The following is a 9,765-nucleotide window of genomic DNA, read 5'->3' on the forward strand; positions in this document are numbered from 1 at the left end:
ACCCTCCCCCTGCTCTCTTCCGTGTCCTGGCCCGTCTTCAGTTTTCTCTGGTGCTGCTTCGTGACCAGCTCCCTCGTGCAACCGTTCCTTCAGATACTCTTCTCCTCGTGGCATGCCTGCACCCTACGCCCTGACCGCTAGTCGCCCGAGCCAGGGCCCGCGGCCTTCCAGCACGCCTCCTCCTGCCGTGGGTCCCCACGTCCCCTTCCGATACAGGCTCCACCGGTTCTGTGGCCAGACCACGTCCTGCCGGTTCTCAGGCCTGAGCCCCTCCTCCCCCGACCCTTTTAATTAACCCCACGCCTGCTCACACACGCCCCCCCGTGGAGGGCCGTGACGCCACACTTGACTGCCCACCCCAGGCCCGTCCTATGCTGGGCGGGAGCTCCGTGGGGGTGGAGCTGTCACATGCATTACTGTACCGTCCCCAGTGCATGTCCCCCAAGCACAGGGCCCGTCACACGGCAGGCACTCACGTGTTCTGAGTGAACAAACAAGTGACTCTAGCTTAATCCTAAATTTATTCAATGTTTTTATCACAAAAAGACCCACTTCTGTCATTTGATACAGCAACTGGAAATAAAAATTCTGGATGAATCTGACACAAGACAATGGTTCAGTTCAATTCAAAAATGAAACTCATTTAACCTTTAACTCAATTTAAATTCTACACTGATCAGCATTCAGGAACTATCCTGTACATTAATACCAAGGAGCTGATCTAATTACTGATACAATTTAAAGAAAATAAATTTAACAAACCAAATACATTTGGAGAGTTTACAGCTTAAATGACATTAACATTTTAAAAACAAAAGTTGAAAAGTATTCACCAGTCACAGATGGTTTAAATACCAGAAAATATTAGAGATACACGAACAATAAAAACTCTGGAAATCAAAATCCAGGGGCAAAATGTGAGAAACGTCTGTCGATGGTCTCAGGTACCACAGCTTCGTTTCCACAAAAGGAGAGGGGGACAGCCGTGAGGTGCAACCTGGCTCAGAGGAAGGAGTCGAGGAAGTGGCTCTGAGTCCCAGCCACCACGCTCCTCCTCGCGTGGCATCAGCTCTGTCCCCTGGGAAAGGGGCACGGCATCACCCGCCTAGCTTTAAACACCAGCACGTACGCGTGAGCACCCTGTACGTCTGCGTGAGGCAGGCAAACACACACGAGGACACGTCACGGTGTCCCTTCCGTTCCTACAACAGTAGGTGTTGAGCCGGAATTTTCATGTTAGACGTGAAGTGGTGAACATCCTACTTTACAGACACCCTCATCCAGGCACCCAGCGCCAAAGTCACCCCGGTTCTCGTTACTAAACCCAACCAGGAACCGTCCCAGGGCTCTCCTCAACTGCTCAGAAGGCCGAGAAGAGGGACCAGGGAAGGGAAAGACAGCTCCGGTAGGGGCCGTCAGCGGTGAAAACCAAAGGAAGGAGAGGCGACAGCCCCTCTCCCCTTGAGTCTTTCTCTTGAGACCCTGAGACCAGCCTCCTCCGCCCACCCCCAAGTCCTCTGCTGACCAAGCGGCGTCAGCGCAGGGCTGGAGAGCTGCCCCAGGGCCGCACGCCGCGGCCAGCACTCAGCTCCTCACACAAGGCCCGGCCCTTCCAAGGGGAGCCCCACTTACCCGGTATCTGTCTGATCCCTGGCAACCCAGCCTCTTCTGGAAAGAGACTCCTGGAGAAAATGGAAATGACCTCCACGATGTTGCAACACTGTCGTAAGTTCCACTCTGTTTCTCTCGGAGTTGATTTAACCTCGTTCCTCTCACAAGCTGAACAAGCCTTTAGCTAACTTTCCCGACTGCAGCTAATTAGATGAATGGGGACCAGGGCGAGGATCGCAAGAGGCTGGCAACAGGAGGCCAGCAAGTGGGTGGGTGACACCACGGGAGGTACAAGACCACAGAGCTGGACGAGCAGGTGGGCGGCGGGGGGGCCCTGCCCACGTCTAGGCCTGGCTGCCGCACGGCAGTGGCGCCTCCAAAGGGCCGCGGAGGGGGGACTACTGACTTGGCCAATTACACCAGAAATGGCCCCTGCAAGACCACACAGGTCCTGGGCGGGCCTCCACCCGAGAGCACACGGTCCAGGCAGGCCCTGCAGGCCTCAGGGTGAGGCTGACACGCGCTGGGCCCTTCCCTTAGGGGGAAAGCTGCTGCTTGGAGAAGCTCTGGATGAGCCCAGAGCTTGTCATCAGCACACCATTTCCCGCAAGGCGAGGGTAAACTCGGATGCTGGTTACATCCCAGTAACTGGGGGAGCCCTGCACCCAGTGAGGGCACTGCGGGGACCCGTCCTCCAGGGGCCACACACCATACGGCCCACGTCTCCTTCTCGTGGGAAAAGGGAAAGGCTCTCTGTGGCAGTGTCAAGGTGACAGGAGAGCCCTTTCTCCGGGAAAGCTGCGGTGCCATCCTTTCAAAAGCAGGCGTGAACAGAGGGGAAGAGTCCAACACCTCCGAAAGGAAGGTGACCGTTCTGAGCAGAGGGTTTCAGGATATTTCACGTGCCTCGGAGGAAAACACCCACCTTCCTCTGCTTGGGATCGGCCAATTTACCTCCTTCACTCTCAAAGTGCTCTTACACTCCAGAGGCTGGAGGACTTGCAACCGTGGCCCGCCCCGTCCTGGGAACAGGGGAACTCCCCCCGAGACGCCCCAACTGGAGAGCAGCATCCTGGCTTCCCCCTCATCTCTCCAGCCATCAGCCTGAACGACGACACCACCGCCTCTCTCGTCACACTGAGAGCGAAGTACGCGCACGGTCTGTGTTACTGACCACGTAAGTCAGGAGAGGAACTCGCCACAAGCTACTGGTAACGCACTGCCTGAGCCAGAAACCGGGAGGGAGGGAGGCCCCTCAACACCCCCAGGCCTCGGGCTCACCAGGGCACCCGAGCACTCGCTCTAAAACAGACGACTTCTATGAAGCCACAGAGCTTGGCAAGTTTTCCTCACAGAAACATGCTTATTTGACTCGAGACCTCCTTAAGGAACATTCTGTCAAATAAAACAATTACATTTTTAAGCACACACAACACAAATCATTATTTCGAGCCACCGAAGAAAAGCAATGAGACAACTAAACTAGCTGCAGGTAAAATCCCTGCGGTGCAGTTCTGGGCGTCCCTTTCCTGGGAGCGCCTCTGCAGGTGTTTATCCGTAAGAACACTTTCTTCTCTTCCTTGAAAGACCAATTATAATAAAGCAAGTGCTGTGTCTATGTTCAAATTTCCCAATCTGCCGGGAAGAATGAAATTACGAGTCTCCCAGGAAGGCTTTCACGACCTGCGGATCTCAGCAACTATCTTGAGCTGGGAAGGCGCAGATCGACGGGCACCAAGGTCCCCGAGGGGCCAGCAGGCGGCAGGCCCAGGCCACGCGGGGTCAGGGGCCCCAGACAGGCCCCTGACAGCTTCACGTTCTCCTGGTGGTCCACTTACTTGCTTTAAATATCTAAAGATGAACAGGAAAGCAGCAAATGCATGCGGAAACCATCAGTCACTATCCGTTCAAACCGACAGACCCGACTGGACGTCAAGAGTCCAACTTTCCTTCAGGAAGGCCTCAAAGGCACCTTCCTTCCTTCAGTGGAGTGACGACTTTGGCACATTCCGGGGGCGAAAATCGGCAGTGCACCTGATGAGGCAGGCGACCCCCTCCCAGGTAGAGCGCAGAGGCCCCGCCGTGACACTCTCCCAAGGTCCCCGAGGGTCCTGGCCCACGCCCATCCCCCCTCGGCTGGCCGGCCAGGCGGGTCCGCAGAGGAGGGTGAGGCCTAAGCCGCGTGCCTCTCCCAGCCCTCGACACCAGAGCTGGCAGGCGAAAGATGCCAGGAGGCAGAAATGAGGACACTCTGCCCGAACCCCCACGACACCATACACTCCCGTCAAGTACAGCACAGCCTGCGTCGTTTTTAAGTCTTTCAAGATACAGCAAGTTTTACAATGGCTTGCTTTGGCTGGACTACAACGTTTTCAGTTGCATTCTGCATTCTTCTAAAAAGCTTTATATGGAAAAAATTTAAAAATGAAAAACAAAGGTAAATCTTGGACAGACGTGAAGCACACGCAACTAATTCTCTCTACTTCCCAGATCCTAACGTCCTGCTGCTGTTTTCGTGACGGTAAGTATAACCCAGGGTTGTACAGTCCATTTTCAAGTAATCAAATGCTACAATCAACTTTATGGAAAACTAAACAAGCCCGAAAATAACATGAGGAAAACCAATATATTCTCCTGCCCTTCTCCTTAGATTTTAGACACTGTGGGGCACGATGATGAGGTCAAAGCTTCACGGCCACATGAAGATGGAGTGGGGAGAGATCGGTCAAGCTCTTGCAAAAGACAGTCGTGAATGCAAGCTTGATATCGGCAGGAAGTTATAAAACGGAGACTATTATACCACTTTCCAAACTGATGTTCTCCACTCATATTTTTAGGAAAGGTGAGCAATGTAACTTACACAAAAAAGAAATCAAGGATCACTGTACAAAGCCATACACACAGGAATCCTACTTTGTATAGAAGCGTGAAAGGAATTTCACTACGGACAGACGTCGGTAGCCAACTTCTAATTTACCTACTGAAGAAACCAGCACGGCTTCGGAGGAAACGAAGGTGCCAGGACTCACAAGAAGGAGGGTGAGAACAGGGGCCCAGAGTCTTTAGGATGCTCTGCTCAAAACCCCCTCACGGCCACCGTCCACCACAGCAGCAGAGCTAGAGGGGACAGCCCTGGAGGGTGCAAATGGCTCCACCTGCAAAAAGCCAAAGCAAGGGAGGGCCCCCTCAAGGTGGGTGAGGGCAGCGCCTACTTCTATCAGACAAGGGAGTTCTAATCAGAAGTCTTCCTACCAGATCCGGGTGGCGTCCAACTGGAAGAAAAAGATTCCCCCACGTGACTCTTTCAGAAAGTAGAGGAGGAAACACTTCCAAACTCACTTCATGTAATCAGAAACACCCAAATGCCCAAACCTCACAAAGACATCACCAAAGAAAGAATTATAGACGCACATCCTTCATGAACTTAAACACATAAATGCTAAACGAAATAGCAAATTTCAACCCGTAATATGTAAGGGAAAAAAAAGGCTATACCATGAATTAAATGATGTAGTATAGCGGCATTTCGAGATTGGTTTAAAATCCAAAAATTAGCTTACTTCACATTTAAAGAATAAAAGAGAAAAACAGGATCATGTTGATACATGCAGAAAAACCATTTAACAAAATTCAACAGATTGAGGAAGCATTCGCAGTGTGAGAAAGGACGCCTATTAAAGCCAACAAGGCCAGCAGTCACCCTGATATACTTGAAGCTTCCCCCTACGACTGGAACACGGGAAGGAGGTCCACTGTCATGACTTTTATTCAACGTCATATTAGAGGTTCTAGCCAGTGCAACAAAAGAAAAAAGATAAAAAGGCAAAAAGATCATAAACAAAGAGATAAGTGTGTTTACTCACAGACATGATTTTCTACAGAGAAAATCCTAAGGAAACTGTAAAAGAATTCCTGGAACTAAGAAGTGAATTTAGTAAGATGGCAGAATAAAATCAAAATACAAAAATCAAGTGTTATGTACCAGCAGCAGTAGTTTAAAAGTTAAAAAGAAAAAAAAAAGTAAGCTGATTTACAATACCATCAAAAACAAAGTATTTAGAAATCAACTTTACAAAAGACACACCAAGATCTTTAAAGTGGAAACTACAAAACACCACTGAGAAAAATTAAATAGAAACTAAACAAATGCTGAGCTAAACCACAGTCATGAACTGGAAAATTCAATTTAAGATGTCAACCCTCCCAAAATTGACACACAGATTCAATGAACTCCAATCAAAATCCCCATAGGCATTTTTGGAGAAACTGACACCTTGATTCTAAAAGTAATATGGAAAACTGAGACCTGGAAACCAAGACAATCTTCCAAAACAACAACAACAAAAAAAAAGGGTGGTGGGGGGTGGAGAGCTGGAAGACCCACATTAATTCAAGACTTATCACAAAGCTACATCATCAAGTCAGTGTAGCACTGGCACAGAACAGATGAAAAGATCAGCTGAACACAACAGTGTCCAGACATATATAACCCACACACGTATGGCCATGTGACTGATTTTTTGACAAGAACACTGAGGCGATGCCATGGAGAAAGGAATTGTCCCCGTCCCCCCCGCCCCCCCCGCCAACAAATGATACTGAAACAACTAAATATCTGCGGAGAAAACTGAGTACCTCGCAACAAGGTAATTCAAGGTGATGGAACACAGATCTAAACATAAAAAGCTAAAATTATAATGTTTTTCAAAGGATTTATAAGAGAATCTATTTGTGAAATTAGAGTAGGCAAATATTTCTTAAACACACAAAACATGCTGAACAGAAAGGAAAAAAAAAAGTTGGTCTTCCTCAAAATTAAAAACTTCTATTCATTAAAAGACATTATTAAAAAAATGAAAACACAAGTCCCCAGCTGTGAGAAAACGATCAACACGTATATCTGATCACCAACTACCAACTGACAACAAAAACCAAGAAAACACCAACTAAAAATGGGCAAGAGACTTGCCTCACAGTGAAAGCTTACTGAAAACGGTGTTCAAGGTACGTCATCAGGAGAGGGCAGGTCACCACCACAATGAGAGAGATAATACTTCATACCCACCAGAGCGGCTGTAACTCTAAAACTACCACCACCAAGTGCGGTGAGAAGGCAGAATAACAGAAACTCCCATACGTTCCTGGTGGAAATGTAAAATGGTAAACTTTGGGGAACGTGTTGGCAATTTCTTACGAGGTTAAACATCCATTTGACATGCAATCCAGCCATGCAATTCCACACCTAGGAATTCACTCAAGAGAAATGAAAACGTACGTCCATAAAGAGACCTGAACGAGAATATTCACAGCAGTTTTGTTCATAGTACCGCAAACTTGGACAACTCAAATGTCCATCAACAGGAGAATGAATAAACAAACTGTGGTATATTCCTAAAACAAACTACTACTCAATAAAAAAGAATGAACTACTTACTGACACACAGAGCAACACGGGTGAACCTTGAAAACACTGTTGAACTGAATACAAAAAGAAGTATGTGTTGTATGGCTCCACCTAGAACAAGCTCAAGAACAAGCAAAACTAACCCAACATGACAGAGATCAGAACAGTGGATGCCAACGGGGAGGGGGTGACTGAAAGGGAGCACGAGGGAACTTTCTAGAGTGTTTTATATCTTGGTTTGGGCTGGTGGTCGTGTGGTCGTACACATCTGTGAAAACTCACTGAACTTTACAGTTAAAATCTACGCATTTTATTATGCGATTTTCACCTCAGTTTTTTTAAATGAAAGAAACTGTTCACTCTTGAGTATTCACACAGATAAATTTTATGCCATTCTCTACTTCTGAAATATCCCTCCCCAAACTAACCATATACAACAGACTGCTGGTTGCCCTCCGCCCCCCGCCGAATCCGCTCCGCACAGAACCGCTGACTTCAGCTCGCACACGCCAAGCTCCGTGCTTCCCGCGCGGCGTGCCCAGCAAGGTAAGAGAAGACACGGATGCTGCTCCTGGAAACAGAGGGCATCCCCTCCTTCCTCTCTCCTCTCTCTGCTGCTTGTGAAGGGGTGTGGCAGCTCGCACCCCAGAGTCTGGCCTGCAGACGCCGAGAGGAAAGCTGAGGGCGCCAGACTCCAGTGACCATCCCGCCAGCAGACCCAGCGTCACTGCTCCTCCGCCAGGGCTTCTCCTCCAGAGAAACCGGCTGCATCTGATTAAGCTGTTACTTGGAGGAGCTTGTTTTCCACAGATGAACCTAATCCTAACTTGATTCAGAAAGTACAGAGAGTAGAAGCAAAGCTAAGCCTCATCTTCACTCCGTTCTCACAATTCCTAGTGGACATTTAAAGCATTTCAAGAGGGGTTTTTCCTCCTACTTTTTCTTCTCCAAATTCACTTGCTCTTTTTAAAAAAAAAAAAAAATTCAACACATAATTTCTGTGATTTACCGTGCAAGTGAACATGCTAAAAGACAAAATGACATTTTCCCTACAAATTATTTGGTGCCTGCGATTTTCTGAACACTACAGCCAGATGGTTCCCATAGAAATCAAGAAGACTGTCTTCATATAATTCAAAGGTTTGCTTATTTTTTGGTCTTAAAAAAGACTATTGATTGTAACGTGCAGCTCTACAGGAAAAATCTCGACCGAGGAGGCGAAAACTGGTATTTATTACCGCCCTTGTGCTTGTTATAGCCGTCTCTGACAGCGGTCCATTAAAATCAATTTTTATGTTTCTTACATATTTTCTTTTTCTAACATCCTTGGCGTTGTGTTTATTAGCCCGTTAAGACAAACGCTGAGCAAAGGAGTGGGTGGTTTTTCCCCTCTTCTGTCAGAAATGACAAGAACTGCAATTTTAAAATACAACTGCTCCTCACAATCAATGAATGGAGGAAACTGAATGTTACGTTTCAGAACAAAACATTAAGGAGTGCTTTGAATTTTTAATGGTTTTATAATTAGAGAAAATAAATAGCGGAGATCGTTCAGAGAAAGGTGTTCCGTGAGAAATGGCAATACCCTAACTTCATGCTAACAAGGGGATTTCATACCCTTTCTCCTCCACTGCGCTCACACACACCAACAGCCGGACACCATCTCCAAGAGGCCCAGTGCAGCTACTGATTAAGCAATTCCAGGACTTTGGAATAAAAGTCCATTAATAGAAAATTCCATTAACAGAAGTCCCATAGAAGTTCATCACCTGGCAGACTGATGAACAGTCAACGCTGGTCCTGGATTTAAAAATCCGGATTAAGGAAGCAGGAGCTCCCTGTCACCAAACGTCCAAAGAGACTCCCACATCCCACTTGCTTAAGAATCAAAGCGCTCAATACAGTCCATCAACACCTCTATAAACGTATACATTAACACGTCTTGGGGCTCCTAATTACAGCTTATGTCCCTGTGGTTAATCGGGCAATAAGCACAGATGTGGAAAACGAACCATCATGGCCCTGCCACTTTTAGAGAGATGCTAACTTTTCTGATTGGTAGCGTGTGGCTACGTGTTACCCTGGGATCAATGGAGAACAAGCCATGATCGTATTCTCGCTGTTGCTTGGAACAAACCAAGCAGTGGGTGTCACACAGGACTCTCACTCACTCAGTGTCTGGGATCTTCCGGCCGTGCAGCTTTATCCCGTGCAGACCCTGCTCGCAGCCAGAGATCTCGATCTTCCCCAAAGGGCTGTCCATCATTCTGTATTTCATTTCACAGGTCTTGTTCATTCTCGCAAGTACCTAAAGAGAAACAATTTTTAAAGTTACGCATACGTGAAAGAGTTTGGTCACTTCTAAAGCACAACAGAAGCCCCAGTTATTTAAGACATAAAACATCTTCCAAAGTTTTTTCCCCATTTTTGGAATTTAACCATATAATGTGTCATTTTTATAACATAGTCACTTTGAAGACAGAAGATTACCATAATTACCCAGAGCAGCCAACCAACAGTTCACTCTCCTTTCATCTCCTTAAATTATGATCTCCTGGCGGCTCAGTGGTTGCGAATCTGCCTGCCACTGCAGGGGACACAGGTTCAAGCCCTGATCCAGGAAGATCCCACATGCCCATGGAGCAACTAAGCCCGTGCGCCACAACTACTGAGCCTGCACTCTAGATCCCGGGGGCCACAACTACTGAGCCCGCGTGCTGCAACTACTGAAGCCCGTGCGCCTAGAGCCC

At 47.7% G+C, this 9,765-nt stretch overlaps 1 protein-coding gene across 1 annotated transcript in view; it reads right to left on the reverse strand.

The window, feature by feature from the left end:
* MGMT (O-6-methylguanine-DNA methyltransferase) overlaps positions 1-9,317 on the reverse strand; it is a 221,897-nt gene extending 212,580 nt beyond the window's left edge. The window contains exon 1 of the mRNA XM_065894838.1: positions 9,187-9,317. Coding sequence (XP_065750910.1) covers positions 9,187-9,311 — 125 coding nt within the window. The 5' untranslated portion in view covers positions 9,312-9,317. The remainder of the gene's footprint in view (positions 1-9,186) is intronic.
* Positions 9,318-9,765: the final 448 nt, after the last annotated feature.

This window comes from Phocoena phocoena, chromosome 16, assembly GCF_963924675.1.
Source record: "Phocoena phocoena chromosome 16, mPhoPho1.1, whole genome shotgun sequence".
NCBI lineage: Eukaryota > Metazoa > Chordata > Mammalia > Artiodactyla > Phocoenidae > Phocoena > Phocoena phocoena.